The sequence below is a fragment of the Eulemur rufifrons genome, chromosome 19, assembly GCF_041146395.1.
Source record: "Eulemur rufifrons isolate Redbay chromosome 19, OSU_ERuf_1, whole genome shotgun sequence".
Taxonomy (NCBI): domain Eukaryota; kingdom Metazoa; phylum Chordata; class Mammalia; order Primates; family Lemuridae; genus Eulemur; species Eulemur rufifrons.
This window is the reverse complement of record NC_091001.1, coordinates 109,608,429-109,633,020: the sequence shown is the minus strand read 5'-3', so window position 1 is coordinate 109,633,020 and position 24,592 is coordinate 109,608,429. Positions and strand designations below refer to the sequence as shown.

Here is a 24,592-nt window from a genome sequence, read left to right as displayed (position 1 = left end):
GAGAGCTGGTTCTCCTTTGGTTTCAGAGGGGAAATGGAGGGCCTTCCTCAAATTAGTAAATAGCAGAAATGGACTAGAACCAGTTCTCTTAAGTGCCAGGCCTAGATTCTTGGCATGAATCACAGTGGAGTGGGCAGCTCCTATCTGCTCCTGGTTTGGGCTCAAGCAGCTGTTTCTCCCGTGGCCCCAGGGCCAGCTGCTCTTGAGGCATTTTAAGATTTGAATGGGGAGGAGTCGGGGATGTTGAGGATGAGAGTAGAGCACAGGTGACAGGTGGCCCTCACCCACTGTCTAACGAAGAGGTCACTCTCCATCCTAAGGCACTGTGCAGCATAGAGAAATAAGAGACTTAAACGCCTCTTGCCCTGAGAATTCCATGCACCACTTGGGATAATGTGTCACCCCTGCGGCCTCATAAACCCAGGGCTAGAACTGAGTTTGTCACCACCTCCTTCTCGGTTTGCTTGTGAAGCAAGGTCAACCTGATGGATATTAGGAAAGTAGAATTCTAGAAGGCGAGGGTTGGAAGGCTAGAGCCAGATCTTGAAGGCAGTGTCCTCACTCACAGAGAAAGGATCCTAATCAGAGAGGTGATGTGATTTGCCCAAAGCCACACGATGAGTTAGTGGAAGTGGGAAAGTTAGTCAGGAAAGGGACCTGAGCCTCTGCTTCCTCCATGGCCTGTTTGAGCCAAGCTGTGACCTTTCACAGCCGCCGGGCACAGCCGCCGTCAGCGGACAGGGGCTGGCCGGCCAGAGTGAGCCCTGGGCGGGGAGTCGGGAGGCCCCGTTCTCACCGTGGCTCTGCTGCGTACCTGACGTTGGGGAAGTCACTAAATGCCAGTGTCCTCAGGACGCAGTGACCCTAAAGTTCCCTTCCGGCTGTAGGATTTAATGAAATCTGTCAGCCACTTGCTGCTCTGCCTGCCTTTTATCAACAGTATCTGTTTGCAGAACAAGAGCCTTTCATCTCAATGTTGTGCTTTCAGCTCTGTCCACTTGACCCTCCGTCAATATTCGGCACAACAATAAGTCAGCGCCTTCCAGTCTGTGTCCCTGAGCACATCATTAGCTGGCCGGTCACTGGAAGGACGGCATTCTCTGGGCTGTGCTGTCGACTCTGACTTCAAAGACACAAGGACATGCAACACTTCACATAGTTTCCTGTGAGTCGACCAACATTTGAAAAATCTAAAGAGATGCCCCGTTGACTCTTCTAACACTGCATGAGATACGCCTTTCGTATTTAATCTAGGCTATTTGTTTTCCCATGAGATAGGCAGAAAGGTAGAAATTCTGAGCATTCTTTTTACCATAGGACATTTATCTTCAGCTGATTTTCGTCTAGGAACGTCAAAATACTTTACATCCTAAGACCATGATCTAAAGGTCTGGATGGAAATCAGGGGTTGGGCAGGCCCAAAGCACCAGAAATCCCCACTCAGCAAATAAGCCATTACTATTTGCCTCCAGGCCATAAATTATTCGTCAAAGCTTTTTTTCTTTAAATCTTCTCCTGATGTGATGAGGTAACCACTTGTGGCGGGCATTAAACAGTTAAAAGCAAAAGCGCAAAGAATGCACTTTCCTATTTTCTGCTAGACTTTGGCCCTGCCTCTGCAGAATAGAAGGAAGAGGACTCACCATGGAGGAAGTTTTCTTCCTGATGCTGTCGGGAAGCCGTCCATTTCTGCCAACTCAAAGAGGTTTCCCAGGGTTAGATAAATAGTCCCTCCTGCAGTCAGTGAGACAACTACAGAACGAGCGGCTGAGAAACCTGTAGGGACAGCCATGGCGACACAGCCCAGAGGCCCAAGACAGCAGCTAGGGAGGGGTCCGAGGAGCAGAAGAGTGATGTGAAGGGAGCCAAAGAGCAGGACAGGGGGGCTGTGTGGCACCTCCAGGGTGGGCCACGGGTCGCAGACCCAAGTCAGAGGAGCTGGGCATGAACTCTCAGACTTTCTAGGCCGGAAAGGTGGGTACACACACCTGGGCAGCCCTTCCACAAGGATTCCAACGCATTAAGCTCTAATGCCTGAAAACATTTGTTGCATGTGATGCATTATATACACTGTGTGTAACACATAAATACATACACATGGCATCCACTGTATGTAATACATCGTTGTGTGCATACATGCCATGTAATACACACACACAGCAATTCTCCTGGAGGAGGTTTGCTAGGGAATCCCCCAGGGACCGACACCTTGTGAGGGGGTGAAGGCAGCAGGACTGGGCGGAGGATTTCCACTGTGATGCAGGATGTGGCCACAGCAGGTTCCAGCCAACCCCAGGACCCTAGAACGGGGATGGACCGTCGGCGCTGCCTGTCCTTAGGAATGGCCTTGAGAAAAGGGGACCGAGAACACATACCCCTTTGAGTTACCAATCGTGGGACTCGGGCGACCACAAGAAGGTTTTCTGTGACGGGGGGCGATGTCTGAAGCCCTCAGCTGAGAGGTCAGTTGTCACGGGGAAGAAGCGTCTCAGCCCCAAAGGGGCTTCACAGTCTGGCACAGATGGACAAGTGAACAAGGAAAACACAGAGCAGTCAGCCACCAGGTAGAGGTGAGTTCAATGGGCGGAGGGAACTGCAGAGCGAGATAATGAACCCAGTCTGGGTGACAGGAAGGGGGCCCAGGAGCCCCCAGAGGAGGCCATGCTGAGCTGAGCCTGGGAGAACCAGTAGAGAAGGTGGTGAAGAAAGTGGGGTCCTGGGCAGAAGCTCAGAGGGACGGAGTGTGGCAGGCGCTGTCCAGGTCACCTCTGACTGCCACATTCCCACACCCCATTAACTCTGGTTCAACATTTAGATTTCGGCTCAGAAGTCACTTCCTCAGGGGCTTTGTTGAGGCGTGAAGGTGTCGGGGGCTCAGGAGACTTGTTGGACTTTGCTCCGGGCTCTTCTCTCAGCCCCTTGGCCTTGGGGTCTTTGCCTCACTTGGTGACTTGGGGATTGCACGGGAGAGTAGGAGAGTTGCCCAAGAAGAGAAATGAAACACGACAGTGAACCAGTCTGGGAACTCACGCTGTGTTCTTTCAGACAGAATAAGCAGAAAGTGCCTTAAAATTGCTTCCCCAACACACCCATCATCTAGCTGCGTACATCTGCATGCAAATGATTCCCACACGTTCTCACAAATAATATTTACATTTAGAATCCAGCTGTCGAGAGAGAACAGCTGCTATCAGGTACTTAAGGGCACCTCTAAGGCATGTTTTCAGATTTCAGAAAAATCATGTGAGCCCACACTGTTCAAACTGTGTTCTCATGGAAGTTTCAGACTGAAGCTCCTTTGTTCCTACCCAATGACTCACGGGCGCCCTTTAAAAGGGAACGAAACAGACATGTTTTGATGGGGAAAATACATAAAGAATGCAGTGCATTTTTCCAAACAGCCATCAGACCATCTAATTTAGGCCAGTGAGGGCAAACCCACCAAAGCTTCCAGGCTGACCTTGTCCTGGGCCGGGGCACACCGGTGAGGAGCGTACTGACCGAGGCAGGGAAGGGAAGGCCAGCTTTCCCAAGGCGACTAACCTTACTGGGGTTCCATGTTCTCCTAGTCTGCTGTTTTTCCGGGCAAATCATTTTCAGTAGCAGTGTGATGTAATCATCTTAAGACAATAAGAATCCATTTATGCAGCACTTACTATGTGCTAAACACAGTTGTACGTATGGTAATTTCTTTAATTCTCATAGGGTTCTAGATGAAGAACCGAGGCACAGAGATACTAAGTAACTTGCCCAAGGCCACACAGCTAGTAAGTGACATAGCTGGGGTGCAAACGGGGTAGCCTGGCTACGGAGTCTGGGCTCTGTGTGGTGGAAAGAACCTCTCACATTTGAATCCAGGCTCTACCCCTTATGATCTGTGTGCCCTTGGACAAGTCACTTCCCCTCTCTGAGCCTTGGTTGCCTGCTCTGCAGTTTGAGGTTAATGCTTCTCTGGCATGGTTGTGGGAGGAGCCACCGGAGTGGGCCCTCAGCAAACACGAGCAGGATCTGAATCCGAGGTGAGAGCCACACAACCTCCACGGGCCTTACCCGCTCTCCCAGACTCCAGAAGCCCTTCTGTCTCTGCGAGGCTGGATGGAGTAGCAGAAAAAGCAGGCAAGGATCCAGCAGGCCTCTAGGACTCAGCAATTCATTGCTGTGAAAATGGTCTGAACTGACAGTGTCCCCCCATATACATATACACATATATGGGCTCTTAACATGCACACACACACATGCATGCATACACACACACAAACACACACGCACAACTAACCAACAGGAATCCATCAGCACTGACCTGCACGGCACCCCCCTAAGCATAGAGAAGTGCCCGGACATGTACGGGCACTATCAATCTCATGCTGCTTATGTTGCCTTGGCTTTGTGACCCCAGGGCCTAGCTTTGAGTCCTGAGGACAGACACATTTCCAGGAAACGTGGGTGGTTTGCAACTCTGGGTCACTTCTCTTTAGTCTCTTTAAATTGGGGGAATCCCATGTGGTTGGTAAAGAGGAACCACTGACAAGATCACAGTGGTGAAAGGCACAGGAAACACCCCTCTGGCACAGGGCCCTGATTCCAGGCAAATAAGCGGCGAGTTATTCGGGGCTACTGGCAGCCCTGCTCTTCCTGGACTCTGGCTTCTCAACGGGAAGGAAATAATTTGCAGATGGGGCTGGGGGTGTTGTTACCTGAAAATGGCTCCCTCGGCCGCAGAGCAAGGTGGGGGATGAGCTGATTGGATGTGGAGCAGAGGAGAGGGGTGATGCCATGAGCAGCGGCAGGGACACTGGCAGGGGTGGTGAGGGTGATGTGAGTTTAGCTTAGACATGTCGAGTCTGGACATCTGTTCAAAAAGCAGTGAGAAATGCCATGGTGTGTTCACAAGTTGTTGATTAGGAGCGATGGTGTTTGGGACAGTACTTAAGAATCAGAGACGGGATTCGAGTCCCAGCTCTGCTCTTTCTTTTCTCTGTGATGCTGATCGCATTGCTTCGCCCTTCTGAATTTCAGAGGGGACAGTAACGATGCCCTCCTTGCTCTGCCTGTCTCACAGGATGACAGAGTAAAATTTTGTAAACTATAACATGCCATATACATATTGGTTATTACAACTGTTATAAAAATGGATACACTGTGTAAAAGCATTAAAAATCTGTGTTAACATAAGCAATGTTAACTGGATTAGAACCTTGGGATCATCAAATATTCCTAGGATAACTATAAAGACAATTGGAATTTGGTTCCTAAATGAGGGTAACAACTGCTCAGGTCTCAGTCGGGCCCCGCCGCTCCCCTGCACGAGATGGAAGCTTGCGTATACATTTTCCCTCCTGCCACGGGGCTGCCCTCCCAAGGCACAACCTGTCACTTATGAAAGAGACAGGCGTGGACTCGGGCGTTTTAAAACTTCATCTGTCACAACGAACAGAAGTCAATTATCTAACCCCAGAAATCGTTTCCCCAGATGATAGATGGAAGCTATTAGCGGGTCCTTGGCAAAGACCTTGCCAGACTTTGATGCTGCCTCCCTGGCCCGGCCAGGCCTGGCCTGGCTGCCTCATCCTCCCTGGGGCCCAGAGTCTGGGCTTCCCAAGAGCACGTGAGCCCCAAGTGGCTCTGCTGCAAGCCCACGACCCACTGTGTGGCTGTCCCAGGCTCTTTCCTCTAGTTTGTGACTTCTGCCGAATCATCTGGGCCCAGGACAGAATAGTGAAAACCCAGAACTTTAATAGCAGGGAAGGAGAAAGGTGTCTGCCCCACAGCCATGAAGGTGGCACGGGCCCCCTCTCTGCGCAGCACCACCGAGCAGGCGAGTCAGCTGAGGGGCTGGAGCAGCCCTGGTGGGCGAGGCCCAGCTGAGATCATGCACCACTTTGGTCAGTTTAGAAAAGCAGCTGTGTGACTCTAGACTCGGTCTGACTGACCTTTAATCGTCCACCAAGGTATTCTCTCCTGCGAGCTGCCTGGCAGGAAAGGGAGGAGGGCTGGGCTGCAGAGCAACCCGCACACGCTGCTCCCTTTCTGAGAGAGGAGTCCAGGTGGCTGGATCCCTGTTCCTGGCCAGGTGCTCATGGGGGACTCTGGTGAGGAGGACTCTGCAGTGCCGTCCTCAAGCGTATGGACCCCAGGCGGATTCTGGCATATTCTTCCTGTAGATAAATAGAAGACAGGTGGCTGCTCTCCCTTCTGATTCATGAGTCTATTTTTTTTTTTTTTTTGCTGATGGGGAAGATGTGATGTGGAGCTGGCTTAGTGTGAATGCTACACCACATATTTCTAGAAACTTAAAGGGACGCATTACTTTAGCACAGGCGCTGCTGCTCTACTGTCTGCAGCAAAGGTGGGGTCTGCACTGTTGCCTCCAGCTGCTGCAATCAGATTTAGAAAAGATTCTTCGCAGAAAGGCACGGGGACAGTGGGAAGCATGTGGGCTTTGGGGTCAAGTGACCCCAACTTTGTAGTCCCAGCTCTGTCCTTACTGGCTGGGGGACTTTACCGCATGCCACAATTTCTTCATCCATAAAATGGATGTTAGAATCATTAAATAAAAATTATGCCTGTCACACACCTAACACATAGTAGGTGTTCACAAATGTTACTTCCTTTCCCTTTTTAATGTCCAAAAATATTTGACCCCAAAACAGATTCTAAGGAATGGACAAGAATAAACTGTGCCTATACTTTTAGATAAAGATGCAGCTCTGCCTTTGTGTGGTTAAAAGTGGCAGCTCTTGCTTCCTTTATTATTTTCTCAGCCATCTTAGCCCTGGAAAGTCCTCGTCCTTCGTAAGGCCACTGAGCCAGTGACATAAGAGGCCTGGCCTTTCTCTCTGGGCACAATGTCCACCTGGGTACCTGGCTATTCCAGCCAGCAGTCAGGTGACAGCTGGCCACACGACAGCACTGGCCTCCCCCTGACCAGCACGTCTCTCCTCCTGTTCAGCTCAGTCCTCAGGGATCTGTCCCTCTGGTCCAGGTCCCCAGCAGGCCAGGAGGGACAGTCTAGTTGCCAACATGGCAGGAACAAATGGCTTTGGACCTGAGCGGTTAGAAGACTCTCCCTTAGGAAAATGGTCCATCTTCCCCAGGGTCTTTTCCTGTTCCTCACCACAGGTGTTCTCCTATCCTAAAGTCCTGTGATTTCAGGAAAGCCTTCTGAAGACACAGGAGCTGCCACAGTCCTTTTCAGCACTAAAAATGCTTCCACGAAACAGCCTGGTCTTCTCTCTTGGGCCACACCTGCTCCAGACCCAGGCAAAACTATTATCACTTTTTATAAAAACTATCAATTGAAACAGGTTATTTATCTTAAAGGGATAGTCATCAGGATATAACTGATGATTATTTAATTCACATATTAAACTCAGTTCAATAGATGGCTATCAAATAATAAAATTTAAAGCAATCCTGTGTGAGAGGTATTTTTGAAAGCATAACAAATTTGAACTGCAAGTAACTAACCCCATAGACATAGACTCGACCACACCGAAACAGCACTCACAACAATAACACCCCACGTAAGACGCAGGATCGTAATTGGTTTCATGTAAAACAGATCTCCAAAGAAAAGGAATCGTTTCCCACGAGAGCCCTGGGACGGTCCTTACCTGAACATTGCTTGGAAGAGGCAATATTTCACCCACATTTCACTTTGCACACTCACCTGCCCCACCTCAAGGTATGGAGTCTGTACTATAAGAAATGCTCTGATAACTGACATGCTATAAAATTCCAAAGAATTGTGACAAGCCAGCAGTCTGCCTTTTTTTTTTTTTTTTTTTTGAGACAGAGTCTCACTCTGTTGCCCAGGCTAGAGTGAGTGCCGTGGCGTCAGCCTAGCTCACAGCAACCTCAAACTCCTGAGCTCAAGCGATCCTCCTGTCTCAGCCTCCCGAGTAGCTGGGACTACAGGCATGAGCCACCATGCCTGGCTAATTTTTTCTATATATATTTTTAGTTGTCCATATATAATTTCTTTCTATTTTTAGTAGAGATGGGGTCTCGCTCTTGCTCAGGCTGGTCTCGAACTCCTGAGCTCAAACGATCCGCCCACCTCGGCCTCCCAGAGTGCTAGGATTACAGGCATGAGCCACCACGCCCGGCCAGTCTGCCTTTTTGATTGCTGCTCAAGAATGGGCTTCACATTTTATTGCCTATAAAGATAAAATCAAACATTGCTTTTGATCCTGGATGTTGCTCTGCTAATTTGATGTTCTCCTACCTTGTGTGTGCTTGGATGGTATGGGGCCACTTGCTTGCCTCTTAAATCGCTGCCCACTGGGGCAGGGGCCAGGACTTTTGATTTACTTCTTCATGGGTCTGTGCCAAGAGAGATCCAAGCGTAATTAAACCTTGCTGCTCTTCCCTTCATCTGCACCACCTCCTGATGTTGACATCCTTCTAACACTTAGAGCTCAAGAGCAGCTTTAGAACCACCATCGCAGGGTGTAGCCAGAGGGGCTCTCATCCCCTCTTTGCACTTCCAAATCCTCTCTAAGCACCTGACACAACCTTTCCTATTTAGTTTATTATGTGGTGCAATAGGAATTACAGTACATGCATAATAAGGGCTTTATAAGCATACATGTAACGTAGATGGCACATTGCCAGGCACACACACAAAAAAAAGATGCTTCATAAATATGTTGAGTGAATGAATGAATCTCAGTTTTCACCCATGTGCACATAGGAACAAAAACTGCTTGTAACCTCGGCAAGGGTGTTTACTGCTTGCAAGAGTCCAGAGCCTTAGCCCCCAAGCATGGGGCGGACGATGTGAACCAAACACCTCTGTCTAGCTGATGTTAAAACCCTTCCCCCCAAAAACAAGCCCATTCTTCCTTCAGTCAGTTAATCCTAACTGAAATCTGCTAGAAGCTACTTACAAATTATAAACTAAACCAAGTTTCTTATATCTTAACTAAAGACACACCCCATCTAGTTTATCAAAACTCCATAGCATCCTCACTGCTTCCAGACCACACTGAGCTATTGGTGTGACTGGGAGAAGGTGCCCCTCCCTCTAGACAGTCTGCTGCCACCCGTCCCTCCCCCAGCCAAAGCTGGATGATGGGTCTGACGGGAGGGGGCCCAGAGCCCTGCACTGTGCACTCTGCGTACCCTACCAGGGCCACTTCAGTGAAACCCACCGTCAGTTCAGACTTCCTCAACAGGCCTTTGCCCACACTTGGGTACAAAGCCAAGGGTTTCCCCACCACAAAAGATCGGAAGGATGTTTACAAGTCCTCCTCTTTTCCTTTAGGAGCCTGTTTGGTGAAATGGCTTATGTGTGAAAGAGACAAGCATCTGGGGCACTTGAAGCCCTTATGAGACTTCTGGGTCTAGGAGGAGATAGGACCCCCCCCATGGAGAGAGAAGACATGAAACAGAAGGAAGGAATCGCACGGGTCCTGATGTGCCTAACTGGACCTGGCAGAGGGGAGGGTGCTGTGTGAAGTTCAAAGATTTCAAGCTGAGTTTGGAAGTGGGAAAGGGCTCACCAGCTAGACGAGGGGCAGGGGGCCTCCCAGAGGGATGGACAGGCTTGTGCTAGGCCACAGGGGTGAAAGTCATTTGGGAAGCCATGAATGGTTCCACCTGTTCCCCAAACTGCAGCCAGAGAGATATTTCGAAAATGCAGATTTGCTTGAAATGGTTCTGTGGCTCTCCACTGGCCTTAGGTAAAATCACAGTCTTAACCCGGAATCTTCTAAGCTCTTCCATGACCAGGCTCCTGCTTGCCTCTCTGGCTTCTCTGTCGTCACTCACAGGCCACACTGTCCTTTGGTTGGCATGTGGAAACACTAAGCCCTCTCTCACCTTTGACTCTTTGCTCAAACTGTCTCTCACCACCAACTTTCAGCTCATGCTCCTCATTGCTCCCTAACTTCTCCAGGTCAGGGAGCCCTCCCTGGCCCTACGCTGGGTGACGTCCCCAGTATGTTCACCCACTGAACTCGATTATACCTTCTTGTTAGAGTCTGCCCTCCCCTCTAGATGGCCAGCGCTAGGGGGTCAGGGACTGTAGCTTCTTGGAGCTGGCACAGAGTCTGATACATGACAGGAACTGAGAATGAGTGCGTGCATGAGCTAAATGGGACAGTATCTCTGGATATAATTGAAGTTTGACGGGAAATCAGGCCGAACAGCCTTATATAGCGCACTAAGGAATTGGGATTTTACTCACAGACTGTGGGGAGCCACTGAAGGATTTTTAAGGGAGTGCCACACTAGATTTGCATTTTTGAATAAGCACGTTTGGGAAGATAATTCTGGCACACGCGTAAACAGGATAAATTGGAGACTTGTCTAAGCTGGAGATGGGAAGACTTGTTATAGCACTACATTCACAGAAATGCAGGGACGTGGGGACCGAGGATGGGGAACAGTTCTGTGGCTACTATGTAAGTGGAATTGTCAAGATCTGGCGACTGGATTTGCAGGACGAAGGAGGAAAAGGACTTTAGAATGGTGCCAAAGTTTCCGGTTGGACAAAAAGATGAAGAAGAAGAGCAAATTAAATTTATAGAACCGTGAAGTGAATGATCAATTCACTTTGGGTTGACATTGGCAGGGGTCTCAATCCAAGAACATCATGTTTTCTGTTGCTTCTGGTCAGCCTTTCTGAGCAAGAAAGCTGGAGTATCTGTGGTTCTTTTGCCCTGCTGGGGGACTCTTAGACCTAGAACTGTGAGAACCAAAAGTAGTCCAGTTTGCAAGTCAGGTGGGCTCTGAGACCCTCTCAACCAAGGACACCAATCCTATCCTATTACAGCATCAGCAGCTTTCGACCTGATCAGGGTGTCGAGGAGGCATCTGCAAGGAGCACTCTTTGCTTCCAAGAGCTCCAGGCTGGATTGCTGTGTCACATTCGGGAGCAGGGCACAAAGGAGGCATTGATCACTGGCAATCCTGCCCCCAATCCCTCCTTACTGCTCCGCTGTGCCTCGACCCCAGCACACTCAGACTGACCCCGAGTGCCCAACCGGCTGTTTCCGCGGGTCTGGCCCAGCCAGGGCCCCTCCTGCCACATTCTGGGCTCTGCCCAGTAGCAGTTCGGGACAGGACCCTGGTGCAGACTGGAAGCCCAGGCCCGGAGTTGCCATGCTCTGAGCCGCACGGAAAGTTTGAACAGGGCCTGAACAAACTGCACCGCTCGCTTCTTGGCACTGGCAAGTGGGACTCACCAAAATGCAATGCAGAGTCGGCCAGTGAGGTCAGCGTTGGCCGAGAACCTCAGGCAGCGTGGGAGAGTCCGGGAGAGGAAGGAAGGGGACGCTGCAGCAAATGGAACCAGGGTGTAGCCTGCTTCACAAACACCAACAGAAAAAGGAACCCTGGGAGGAAGAGGGCCTGGCTTCAAATCCCGAGGGGGCTCACGGTCTGATATCTGGCCCCTGGGCTGCCCGAAGCAGTTCACTAGACACTGCTCCCCGGCTTTTAACTAAGCTAAAAGACCTTAGAAAACAACTCCTATGCCCTTGGCAAAGAGTCACACATACGGTCTCGCAGACCCTGGGAATTCCACAGAACTGAGAAAATGAAGTCTCTGTTTCGAGCCATGACTAGGTCTCTCATATGACTAAGGGTTATTACTTCTGCTCAGAGTCAGAAAAGTATCCACAGATCCAAATCCTACAGGCCAACCAACCACTCTCTGGGTGGCGGTCAAGCAAGCACTTTCAGAATTAATGTTCGGCACTTTCAGGTCCCTCGGGACATTTCTCTCTCCGCCCGTGGGTTTGTCAGTGGTTCCCCAGAGACTTGAAAGAGTCCGTGTTCTATGCAAGGGATAAACTCACTAATAAACTCTCATAAACTCACTCACCTCTAGATTTGCCCCACACATTCATACACTTGTAAAGAAATCCAAAATCCTTGGGTTTGAGTTTCTCCTCTAAAAAGATAGATAAAGCTTCATAAACTTGCTTTATGTAAAATCTCCTAAGCACATACTAAAAATACGGATTTCCAGGCCCCTCCCCTGAAGGCTGATGTAGTAGGCCCAGGGTAGGGCCTTCTGGAATCTAGGCTTTTAAAAGGGTTCCTGGAAATCCTCATGATTAGGCAAGTGTCAGCAACGCCTCTGAGCCTAGAGGCACCGGCGGAGGAGGTGGGTCGTTTCCACCACACCCCCAGCAAGTGAGCCATGACACTGGCCCGTGTGACTGCAGGGACCTGTGCTGGGCGTGAGGACAGCAGTGAGGAAGGCTCTCAGGGGGAGAAAGAGCCACTCAGAGCAGGCTTGAGAGGTGGGGGATTCAAAGTTCACAAGAAGATCGTCCCTGAACAGTGTGTTCTAAACGAGGCTGCTGCTGCTCAGATGGAGTCGTGACTATAGATAGGACTGTTTGGACAGCACCTATCAGAGGACTTAGCGACAGGATGAAATAAATTAGACAGTCTAGAGAGTTAGAAGAAAATCTATTTGTGGGGAGGTTGCAGAGGCCCTTGACACCCAGCTCATCATGGCAGCCAGTAGCGGACATCCCATTTAGCTCAGGGCGTCTGTCTCTGTGCCACCCTGGGCCCCTGGTCTGCGGCTGAAGAATACCTCTCAGAACACCTCCTTTGCTTCTGTGCTCCCCTCGCACGGGTGGCATGCAGGCCGAGCGCCTCTGCAGGCACGGTGTCACCCTCATCTCTGTGTTCCCAGAGTCCAGCACAGTGGCTAGAACATGGTACATCATCTGTGAATGTTGGCCGGCTGGCTTTGAATTGGATCCCTTTATATAATTTGACTTTAGGGCTCCTGGCTTTGTGATGGAGATGACCAACCATACTTTCCTAAGAGACCTACAACCAGAGCAATAGTTGATTCTAATTTTCTCTTTAAGGCATCAGGAAATGCTCAGCCCTGTGAGAGGAATCGCAGTGTATCCTAACTTCATCTCAGTGGCTTATTCTCAAGGCAGCTTTCTGTGGCCGCTCCACTCCTCAGGCCAGGGCCTTAAATGCATGGCCTGGAAGACTGTCCTGGACACAGAGTCAATAACCAAACCGCCTGGATGCTGCCTCAGAGTGCAGGCTCTTCCTGAGGGCCTCCCCTGTCTCTCTCCAAGTCAGCAACATGCTCTTTAGTCCCAGCTGGAATTCATCAACGGAATACTGACCAGCATGAGGCTACTCTGACAGCTTCAATTACCAGCTCGAGGAATAAAAACAAAAGTCAGGGGAAGAGACGTCAGAGGCAGAGCAGCAGCAGAGAGTTGGGTCCTCTGGTGGCATGAATAATGTGAGGGAGTATGTTTTTCATCTATGTTTTAGCTCCGTTTTGGGAGTTTGCTTCCTGAAAGATTAACAAGGCCTTATTTGACCATTTTTTTTTTTTTAAAAAGAAAATGACCAAAGGAAGATTTATCTGTTATAGAATCACACTAGTTTTTCAAGGATGGGATATAAAACATATGACTAATATTTTATTGAGCAACTACTATGTTTCAGGTATTTTACCTAGATAATCTCTAATTCTTGTATCAAACCTGCTAGAATATGTGATAGTACCTTTCTCTCCTCATTCCACCTTTCCAATGAAAAGGCTAAGCCTCCCCGAGTAATTCACGCAAGATCAGAGAAGGCTGCAGGGCCATGATTTGAACTTTGGGCTCTGAACCCTGTTAATCTACACTTAAAAAAAAAAAGTCTTTAACACTTTTTATACCACTGATTCATGGGTTTTTTTTCTTGTTCCAGCTTTACTGAGATATAATTCACATATCATAGAATCCCACCATTTAAAGTGTACAACTAAATCATTCTTAGCATATTCATAGAGTTGTGCAGCTAACACCACAATCAATTTTAGAGGATTCTCATCACCCAAAAGAGAAACCCCGTCCCTTTACCTATCACCCTTTTGTTCCCCCATTCCCTTACCGGCCCCAAGCAACCACTAATCTACTTTGTCTCTACAGCCTTGCCCAGTCTGGAACTTTCATACGAATGGAACCATACGATATGTGGTCTTTCATGATTGGCTTCTTTTACTTCATACAGTTTTCAAGGTTTGTCCCTGTTATAGCATGCGTCAGTACTGCCTTCTTTTTTCTTTTTTGAGACAGAGTCTCGCTCTGTCACTGGGCTTAGAGTGCGGCAGCGTCAGCCTAGCTCACGACCTCAAACTCCTGGGCTCAAGGGATCCTTCTGCCTCAGCCTCCCAAGTAGCTGGGACTACAGGCATGCACCACCATGCCCAGCTAAGTTTTTGTTTCTATTTTTAGTTAGCCGGCTAATTTTTTCTATTTTTAGTAGAGATGGGATCTCTCTCTTGCTGAGGCTGGTCTCGAACTCCTGCCCTCAAGCAACCCTCCCGCCTCGGCCTCCCAGAGTGCTAGGATTACAGGCATGAGTCACTGCATTCCTTTTTACAGCCGAATAATATTCCATTGTTTTATGGGTTGAATTTTGCTCCCCCAAACTAATACATTGAAATCCCAACCCCCAGTACCTCGGAATGTGACTTTATTTGGAAATAGCGTTGCTGCCGCTGTAATTAATTAAGATGAGGTCACACTGGAGTAGGGTGAGTCCCTAATGCAATATAAAAATGGGAAATTTGGACACAGACACACACACACAGGAAGAACGTGGGGCAGAGATCCGAGTGATGAGTCTACCAGCCAAGGGCCGCCAGAGACGGCCGGCAAACCAGCAGAAGCTGGGGCCGAGGCCAGGACAGATCCACACAGCCTCGGAAGGAACCAACCCTGCTGACAGCTGATCTCTGATTTCCAGAATCTAGAACTGGGAGACAATAAGTTTATGTTGTTTAAGCCGCTCAGTTTATGGTAGTTTGTTATGGAAGCCTTAGAAAACCAAAACATATTGTATGGCTCTACCACATCTTGTTTATCCGTTCATCAGTTCACGGACATTTGGGCTGTTTCCACTTTTTGGCTATTACAATAATGCTATTAACATTCGTGGACAAGTTCTTGTGGGAACATGTGTTCTCCTTTCTCTTGGTATATATCTGGGAGTGAAATTGCTAAGTCATATGATAATTGTATGTTTAAACTTTTGAGGAACTGCCAGACCGTTCCCTAAAGTGGCTGCACTACCTTACATTCCCACCAGCAGTGGGAGGGTTCCAGTCTCTCCACAGCATCACCAACACTTGTTGCTGTTTTTGATTCTAGCCAGCCTAGTGGGTGGTATCACATTGGCTTGGCTTTGCCTTTCCCTGACAGCTAATGATGTTGAGCATCTTTTCATATGCCTGTGGTGATTTGTATATCTTCTTTGTATATCCAAAAGTCTATTTGGATCCTTTGCCCATTTCTTTTTTCTTTCTTTCTTTTCTTTTTCTTTTTTTTTTGAGTCAGAGTCTCACTCTGTTGCCCAGGTTAGAGTGCCGTGGTCGGCCTAGCTCACAGCAACCTCAAACTTCTGGGCTCAAGTAATCCTCCTGCCTCAGCCTCCCGAGTAGCTGGGACTACAGGCATGCACCACCATGCCCGGCTAATTTTTTCTATATATTTTTAGTTGTTCAGCTAATTTCTTTCTATTTTTAGTAGAGACGGGGTCTCACTCTTGCTCAGGCTGGTCTCAAACTCCTGAGCTCAAGCGATCTTCCTACCTCGGCCTCCCAGAGTGCTAGGATTACAGGAGTGAGCCACTGTGCCCAGCCCCTTTGCCCATTTCTTAATTGGATTGTCTTTTTATTATTGAGTTGTGAGAGTTCTTTAAATATGCTAGATATGAATCCCTTATCACCTATCTCTCATACAAATATTTCCTTAGCATCTGTGGGGTTTCTCCACTTTCTTGATGTGTCCTTTGAAGCACAAATGTTTTTATTTTCAGAGTCCAATTTCCTATTACTAATTAGCATTTTACTCACCTGCTTTGCCTCTATACTTGTCCTTCTATGATCATTTCTCCAGGAACGGCCAATGTGATCTTTCTTATTTTTGAATATAAAGCAAATCATGCCAGCCCCCTTCTTGTAGGAAAACCACACCCACAAAGGGTTCTAGGCCTGTCCACTTCCTCCAGGAAGCCTTCCTGATTGCCCTCTCTAGTGTAGCTATTCTCACCCCACACTGGATATTCTGTATTACATCACTCTGTTTCATTGCTTTCAATAGGACTTATCTGAAATTATTTTATTTTATTTTATTTGTGCATTTACTATCTGCCTTCCCCTGCTAGCATCTAAGTTCTATGACACCAGCAACCTTCTTTGGCTTCTTCATTGCCACATCCTGATTTTGGGGACAGTGCTTGGCATATACTAGGTATTTAGTAAATATTAGCTGAATTAAAGAGCATTAGAGTATAGCAGCAACTAGACAGACTATATTATAGCATGGCAATTCAGAAATGAAAGAAACCTTCATAAATCTTAGGATTGGGGAAAACTTTAATGCTTTCAGTTTTATTGAGACCCAGGAGTACAGTAAAGTTTACATAATTTGGCATACTGGGCTTCTGACATGATGGGAAAACCAAGTCCTTGCTTATGGTGTATCCTTTACGTACACTAGCAAAATGCTTCTTGATTTGATTACCTGAGGATCTCGTTAAAGTGCAGACTCTGATTCCGTAGGTCCCAGGTGATGCTGATGCCTCTGACCCAGGGACCACACTTTGTGAGTAGCAAGAGTTGAGGGGACAGGTGCTCCTTAGCTCATACATGTGACAGCATCATACCACCACCATGTTGAAACTGGAGCCATACTAAGGCCCCTGATACAGAGGGAGAAAGACTTAGATATTTCAGTCTCTAATGGGGTGGGATGACCCAGTCCAATCACCACTGCCCTTCCCAAGCGTTGCTTGAATTCTCTCTATAAATGTATCTTCACCACAACACTTGCGTGGACAGAGAAGACCCCATCATGGGGAAACCAATGGCTTAGCGCATCTCAAACCAATGGCTTTTCCTTATATTGAATTAATATATCTTCTCTCATCTTGTTGCTGAAAGGTAAGCACCTCCATGCAATTCAACTCTATGAACATTTATGGAGCACCTACTGTATACCTGCCCTGCTTTGGAGCTAGACATACAAAGATAAATAAAACACCTCCCCTTCTCCCAGGAGCCTAGTCTAGTGACAGCAGTGAGAAGAGAAAACAAACGTTCTAGTCATGATCTAATGTGAAAATTTCTATAATGAGAGAACGCAGTGCTTTGGGGGAACCTAAGCATTCCATTTGCAGGGTGAGCTGAGACTTATCAGTGCAATAGGGTGAGTGCTCCCATCTCGTCTGACTCATAATTTGGCTGAAACAATTACTTCACAGGCCAATGAGAAGAGAGAGGGTGCGGTGTGCAGGGGAGGGGGCAAGGGGAGCCCTACACAGCGGGCTGAGCACTGGACAGGGTGCTTCACCCCATCCCTCACAACAGCACTAAGCTACGTGTAAAGCACTAGGGAAACAGAGAGGAGATGGTGGTTCTGCCCAGAAGGTTCGAAAGAGACGTCCTGGAGGGGAGATTTAGGTTTAATCTTGAAAGATGATTGGAAATTTGTTAGAGGGACAAAAGGAAGATGCCCCAGACAGAGGTGTTGGTGTGGGGGGCTTGTGGCTGAGGAGCTCTGTAATGGACTCAGTGAACCATGAGAGAGAACCTGTCCCATGGGAAACAGATGTCAGGCAGGGAGAAGTGCATTCAACTTAACAGTTCGAAAGGGCACTGTGAGTTGGGAAAAATGGCAAGCTTGGTGTGGTTTGAGTGGAGCTGGCAAACTTTTTCTACAAAGGCCAGATAGCAGGGCAAATATTTTAGGTGTGTGGGCCATTTGATGTCTGTCTAAACTATTCAACCCAGCCGACACTGCTAAGAGGTAAAACGAACGATGTAGTGAGTGTCAATGAAACTTTATGACCACTCAAAGTTGAGTTCCAGGTAATTTTCATGTATCATGAAATATTATCCTTCTTTTGATTTTCTTCAACCATTAAAAAATGTCAAAACCATTCTTAGGCCGGGCGCGGTGGCTCACGCCTGTAATCCTAGCACTCTGGGAGGCCGAGGCGGGTGGATCACTCGAGGTCAGGAGTTCGAGACCAGCCTGAGCAAGAGCGAGACCCCGTCTCTACTAAAAATAGAAAGAAATGATCTGGCCAAATAAAAATATATATAAAAAATTAGCCGGGCATGGTGGCACATGCGTGTAGTCCCAGCTACTCGGGAGGCTGAGGCAGGAGGATCGCTTGAGCCCAGGAGTTTGAGGTTGCTGTGAGCTAGGCTGATGCCACGGCACTCACTCTAGCCCGGGCAACAGAGCGAGACTCTGTCTCAAAAAAAAAAAACAAAAAAAACATTCTTAGCTCAAAGGCACTACAAAAACAGGCTGTGGTCCGTTTCTGGCCCCTGGGCCACAGTTTTCCAACCCCTGGGTCAAAGCACAGCTGGGAAAGGGTTATGGTAGAGGAAGCTGGGGAAAAGGCTATGGCCAAGGAGTTTAAACCTTATCCAGTGGCCAAAAGGAAACCACTGGACAATCTTCAGCCCAGGGAGAACGTACACAGATAAGCACAAGTGGACTGCTCTGCCACCTAAGAGGCGGGCCTGCAAAACCTAAGAATGAATAAATTACTGCAAGCACGCTTTGAAAGCTTTAGTAAAACCTATTTACACACAGAGTGCTAATTAAACTTTTTCCCCCTTTTCATTAAAACAAACCACACCCTTTGTTGGCACTTGGTTGTGTTGTTCTAAGTATTTGAAAACAACACATGGCATATTCTTAATTACTCTAAGAAAAATAATTTTTATTAACATAAGTTGCCTTTGCTCATATAGTTCAATTTATTGAAGTTTTATTCTATATGTGTTTAATTCAATAAGCATGACTCAGAGTTGCAAGGTCCAGTGCCCTGCCTCTTGGCAGGGACGAAACAATTACACTCAACAGTGAGCTGGTAAATGTTTAACAATCTGCTCTCTGAAAAACATGTATGTGTGCACACACATGAGTTTAATTTTTATTGATTTAAAAGATGCATAGCACATAATTTATATGTAATTGTAAATTATACACTACTCCTTATTAAATTCCATATAGCTAGTTGATTCTCACAGAATGCTTTCATTATTTTTGCTAAATGCTTGCATGCATAGCCAACCTGTGTCTGCAAATTCAGCCATGATTTGATGAGACTGTGAATAAATGCTTGATCATTGCCCAATTCAGCAAAGAAGTTACTCATGTCATTGATAAATGAGTGTAGTTCCTACATGAATATTAGTTCACATTTTTGTTTATGTTAGCAAAAGTGTCCCCTTTAACAGCACAAGATAAGGGGAAAAAGAGAAAAGAAAAGAAAGATAATTATTTTAAAGAAAAAAAAGACAAAAGTGAAACAGTAAAAATGTATGCGATAACCTCATTCATCTGTCAATGACATGAGTGACCTCTTTATTGAATCATTTAATAGTTTGTAAGCATTGGGAGGCTATTTCCTCAAAAATTTTTACTATTCACAATGTAATAGCTACGGGCATGATATACTTCTAAGTTTAACCTGCACTATTAACATTTTCTCTATAAGTTTATTAAGTTTATTAAGTTAGACAAACAACAACATAAATCAGGCCTTGATTTTTATGATTTGCCAATTTTCCCTGACATAAATACTCCCACCAATGGAAAATGTGAAGCTACCAGAATGTAGAGTTGGGAGAGATGTTCACTAGCATGCCATTATATAATATTTCTACCATAGAGACACAATCAATAATTTGCTAATTTCCAGAATATTTAAGAATCAGCTCTCTGGAGTCAGCATGGGTTGATGGCAGCATATACTGATTATGCCTCATTTATCTAGAACTGTCTCTTGCAGTTCAGCAATGAGAATGTCATCTGTAGAAACTTCTTTTTAAAACAAAAAATGAACAGACCTCAAGTATCATTCTGTAAAATTAGTGAATAAATTTGCTTGTCATCTAAATCTATAATCTTAAAATGACCATGTTCTCAAAAATTAGCTCTAAATGTCACCTAAAGCATGCTCATTCTCAAAAGCCTAGGACCAATGATTAGAGTCTCAGTAGTAATAATAGCTCTCGTAGCATTTCTCTCTTGTGTCCAAACTAACTTAAAACATGGAAAATGGAATCATGAATACCAGAGCAGGGAGGTGCCTTAGAAATTAGCTAGTCTAATCTTCTCTCATTCCACAAATGAGTTGACTGAAGTCCAAGGAGGTTAATTTACTTATTACAAAGAAGCAATGCTATTACCAAAAGCTAAGTTTTCATTTGTAAAATAGTTTCTGAGTGCTAATTTTGTCCCCAATGTGCTAAGGCGAGATAACTGTGGTAAATGTATTTAACTTGCTTTCACTTTGGGGATAAATGGGTCCCTCTGGCAACGCTATTTTTGGTAGAGTAGTGTTAGGCTGTGGAAAAGAAACTTTCAGCTGTGCTTACGTACTCACATCACTAGGGCGTTTTGGTTTTGTTTCTATTGTGTCACACTGTTTACCACAGTTCTTTTAAAGCACAGATTTGCCCATCCAAGAGTAATCATTTATAAGTTAATAGCAAGTAAACTGGGCAAGTCTTGTGTAAACCAGCCAACCCTCAAGCAAATTTCAGAGTTAAGAACATATTTTACACCTTGATCTGAGATTGAAAAAAATCTCAGGTTCTTGTGAACTACTGGAGGCAGAAAATTCCTTTGGAAAATGGGCTGTTGGCCAATCTCAGTGGGCTGCTGAAAATTTCATTTCTGAGAGTTTCTTTCTTCTCTGGAAATGATGTCTGCAACACCAGGCTTTCTTTCTCCTTCTCCTTCTTCTTTTCTTAAAATATTAATAATATAGGCCTACAGTAGTCTCTTATCTGAAACCCCTAAGGCCAGATATGTGGAGATTCAGAATTTTTCAGATGTTAGAAAGGTAACACATGGCATATAGTGTATATTCTGAATCATCCCCAGTGTGGTCTGGGGCAATACTCTATAATCAAGCACGTTTATATTTTACAGCAAAATAAATATTCATATGATGTGGGATAAACAGAACTATACATAGCCACATGTTAGTGCATTTCCAGTAAATTTTACCACTGAGAATTATTTTTAAAACTAGCTTTTCAGGGCTTTCTAGATTCAACAATTCTGGAAAAGCGAGCATAGGCCTATAATGACATCATCAGCATATCTTCTTCTTTTGATGTGTTAAAACAAATGTGTATGTATAATGTATAATGTATGTATAATGTATAAAGCCATGTTAAACTTTAATTTTATTGTTATTTGTTGGAAGCTACTCCTTCTTATTATAATAACCTCAGAGACACATTAGCTATGTTTTGTTCTGGTCTTGCTTTAATTCCAGGCTTTTGCAACGGGCAAATTTGATTCCTAAGGGATGAGGGAGGAATACATTGCTTTAGGGTTCTAACAATCTGATGTCTTCTTTGGGCCACCAATGGTCTTGGTAACTACTTGTTTATTTGTTTATGACCAGTCTTCTAATCTACTTGCACAATGCAGCTTTGCAATTTATTTTTTGAGGCTACGAAAGGTTCCTATACCTGAAAAATTATATTAAGCTACAAAGAACAGGAGTTGCATATAAAGAGAAAACAGAGAAGAACACCAAGCTCAACTTTGTCCTTATAGAGAAGTCTTGATTAGTCTGATTAATGCTGTCCTAGATGCCAAGGAAAAATACTACTGTGTCTTCTTCAGTCCCTCATGGCCTCAAAGAGACTAGCCTTCCAAAAATCAAGATAAGAAAAGTTATCCAAGATTCTCTCCCACATTAAAGAATAAAAAGATGGTAGCTGGAAAACTAGGTAGCGGGGAACAGGATCTGCCCGGTAAAGGAGAGGATGTGTTAATATAAATCACATATACAGAACTTGAATTGTATTGGGTGGCAAATAGAGGAAATACCCAAAGACGTCAAAAGAGTGAAAAAACATAAAGGTAAGAAAGAAGCAGCTAAGTACAGTTTTTAAACTGTAACTTGTTGCCTACTGTGATGACGAAAGCTATCCACTAATACAGCTATTTTAGAAAGTTAAATTTCACATGCAGTGCTACTAAAATACCAAAGGCCATACATAATGTCTGACCCAAGCTGCCACCTCATATAGCAAATTCTTACATGGGAGCTTAAGAAAGGTTGTTTGACTGGTCCACTGTCCTGCAGCGTCAGGAGACTGCTTTGTCTGACATATTGAATTTCCAATGTCTCTCACACTTCCTCCTTTTCAGATGCACAAAAGGTTTTTGTAAAGTTTCTCTTGGTTTTATTGCTGGCAGCTACAGAAACCATGCCACATGCCTGGTGTAGGGTTATAGAGTGTGATTTTATTTGACGAGTGTCTTCAGAGCTTCTGGATTTTCAGATATAACTATGAGAATTTCCTTAAGAGCTGTAAATAAAAATCTGTACTAACTCTTTACTGGACCAGTTATGTATGAGGCTGGCCGGTTGTTGCATGTTCTCCATGAAACCATAATGAAAAAGCTCCTCCTCCTCCTCACACACTGCCTCGGTTTCCTACGGGAATACCAGTTGAGTGTGTTTAGTAACCTTAGGTTGGGCCCTGGCCTAGTACCCTAAAACTATTTACAACTAACTGAGAATAGCTATAATTGTACAAGTTTGGAAAACACGACCGGGACATTTATGAGGGGATCCGTAAGCACCCCGAAGCGCTCCGACTTTCAAGTCAAGCGACATGGGTTTGAATCCGCATTCGGCCATTGATTGACCTTGTGCTCTTGGGCAAATTGTCTTCTATGTAAAATAAGTACCCACCTCTTTCTCTGTCTCCTAAGGTTGTGAGGATTAAATGACTATACGTAAAGCAGACAGACTCTCACTATAAGGTCACTTCTTGTTATCGTGACCAAATCCCCGGAGTCCCGGGGTGCAGGGGACTTGCCGCGGGTGTGTCCCCGGGCGGAGCGCATCCTCCTGTAGGGGGCGCGCTCCTCACGCTGTTTCCTCGCGGGCCCGGCCTGGCCTGCGGTTTAGGTGGGGAACCCAGAGGGTTCCACGCCAGGGGTGGGGTTGGCACGCACAGGGCTGGACTCTGGCTGGGGCCGGAGTGTCTGAGCGCACCCCACACGTGCCCTCGCGGACCCCGGACCGGGGCCGGGGCCTCGGGCCGGCCAAGGGAGAGTCGGTGCGTGGCCGGCAGGCCGACCGGCCCGGGGGGCGCGCCCTCGAATCCCGGCGCGCCGCGCGGGGCCCCGAACGCCGAGACAATGCGGCGCGCGGCGGCCAGGAGCCGCTCAGGGGCCGGGGCGCGCGCAGCCCTCCTTCCTGCAGGCTCCGCTTCCCGGCGGCGCGGCGGCGGCGAGCGCGCCCATTGGCGGCCCGGCCCTCCGCGCCGCCCCGCCCCGCGCCCAGCCGGCCGCCGCCCCCGGCCCGGACCCGCCCCTCTCCGCGGGAGGCGCTCGGGGCCCGCGGCTGGGTGGCGGGCAGTTCCCGCCGGCTCTGCGCGCCCGCCTCGGGGCTCGCTCGGAGAGGACGCGGCGGCGGCGGACACGGGAGCCCTCGGCGCGCGGGCTGACGGGCCGAGCTGCGCGGGGCTGCGCCCGCCCCTGCTCCCGCCGCCGGGCCCCGCGGCGGCCAACCCGCGCCCTGCGGCGGCTCCGCGGCGACGGCGGCTCCCGCGCCCGGCGCTCCCCTTTGTCCGCGGGCCGGAGCGGCGGCGGCGGCGTCCGAGCGGTGGTCGGAGCCCGCGGCGGCGGCTGAGGCGGCGGCTCCCCCGTGGCCGGCCGCCCGCGCGCTGAGGCGATGCCGGACCAGATATCCGTGTCGGAATTCGTGGCCGAGACCCATGAGGACTACAAGGCGCCCACGGCCTCCAGCTTCACCACCCGCACGGCCCAGTGCCGGAACACGGTGGCGGCCATCGAAGAGGTGAGCAGCGGCGGCGGGCGGGCGGCTGCGGCCTCAGGTATTGCGGCGCCGCGCCCCCGGACCGGCTCCCAGCCCGCGGCGGCCCGCGCCCCCTGCCCGCGCTCCCGCATCCGCATCCCGGGAAAAGTTTCTTTTCCTGCAAAGCCGGACGCGGTCGGGCCAGCCCTGCCCGAAACAGAAGCCCTTTGTTCCCGTGTAGGTGGCTCCGAGGAGATGGTTGATGGCCACCTTGGGCCTTTTTAAGAACCCCTCCTCTCCCACCCTCATTTCCCCCGCGGGGTTCCCCTGCCCGGTCCTTCCCCCCCACCTCGGCCAACTTTGGCTGGAGAGTCAGGGTTGGCGGCGAGCGGGGTTCCCCTGCGCCCGCCGCGGCCGGGGGTCTTTGCTCCCCGGCGCCGACCTCCCCAACTTGTTCTAGAAGTGGCTCGGCGGGGGAGCTGTGTGCTCTGAGACCCCGCTGCAGCCCCGGAGCCCCGCATTGCGCGACCCTCCTGTCCGTCCAGGGGATCCCGGGCTGCCCGGGAAGGTGTGCCCACGTTAGTCAGGGAGGCCTGGCCACATTCCCCACAGTCCCCGGAGAGAGGAGTGCAGGCAAGGTGTGTGGAGAGTCGGCGCTTTTAGGTCCAAAGGGCCTTGAACAGGCGCTCCCCGGTTACCTGTGCCTTACCTGCTTGAACCCTGAATGCCTCCCTTCCCCCTCAACCTGGAAAAGGCCTAATTTTAGTAAAGTGCTTTC

At 48.1% G+C, this 24,592-nt stretch overlaps 1 protein-coding gene across 2 annotated transcripts in view; it reads left to right on the top strand.

Annotated features, from left to right (window-relative positions):
• Positions 1 to 23,730: 23,730 nt before the first annotated feature.
• ASAP2 (ArfGAP with SH3 domain, ankyrin repeat and PH domain 2) overlaps positions 23,731 to 24,592 on the top strand; it is a 172,066-nt gene continuing 171,204 nt past the window's right edge. For both annotated transcript variants that reach the window (XM_069495255.1, XM_069495254.1), the window contains exon 1: positions 23,731 to 23,856. In XM_069495255.1, the coding sequence (XP_069351356.1) occupies positions 23,731 to 23,856 (126 nt within the window). The remainder of the gene's footprint in view (positions 23,857 to 24,592) is intronic.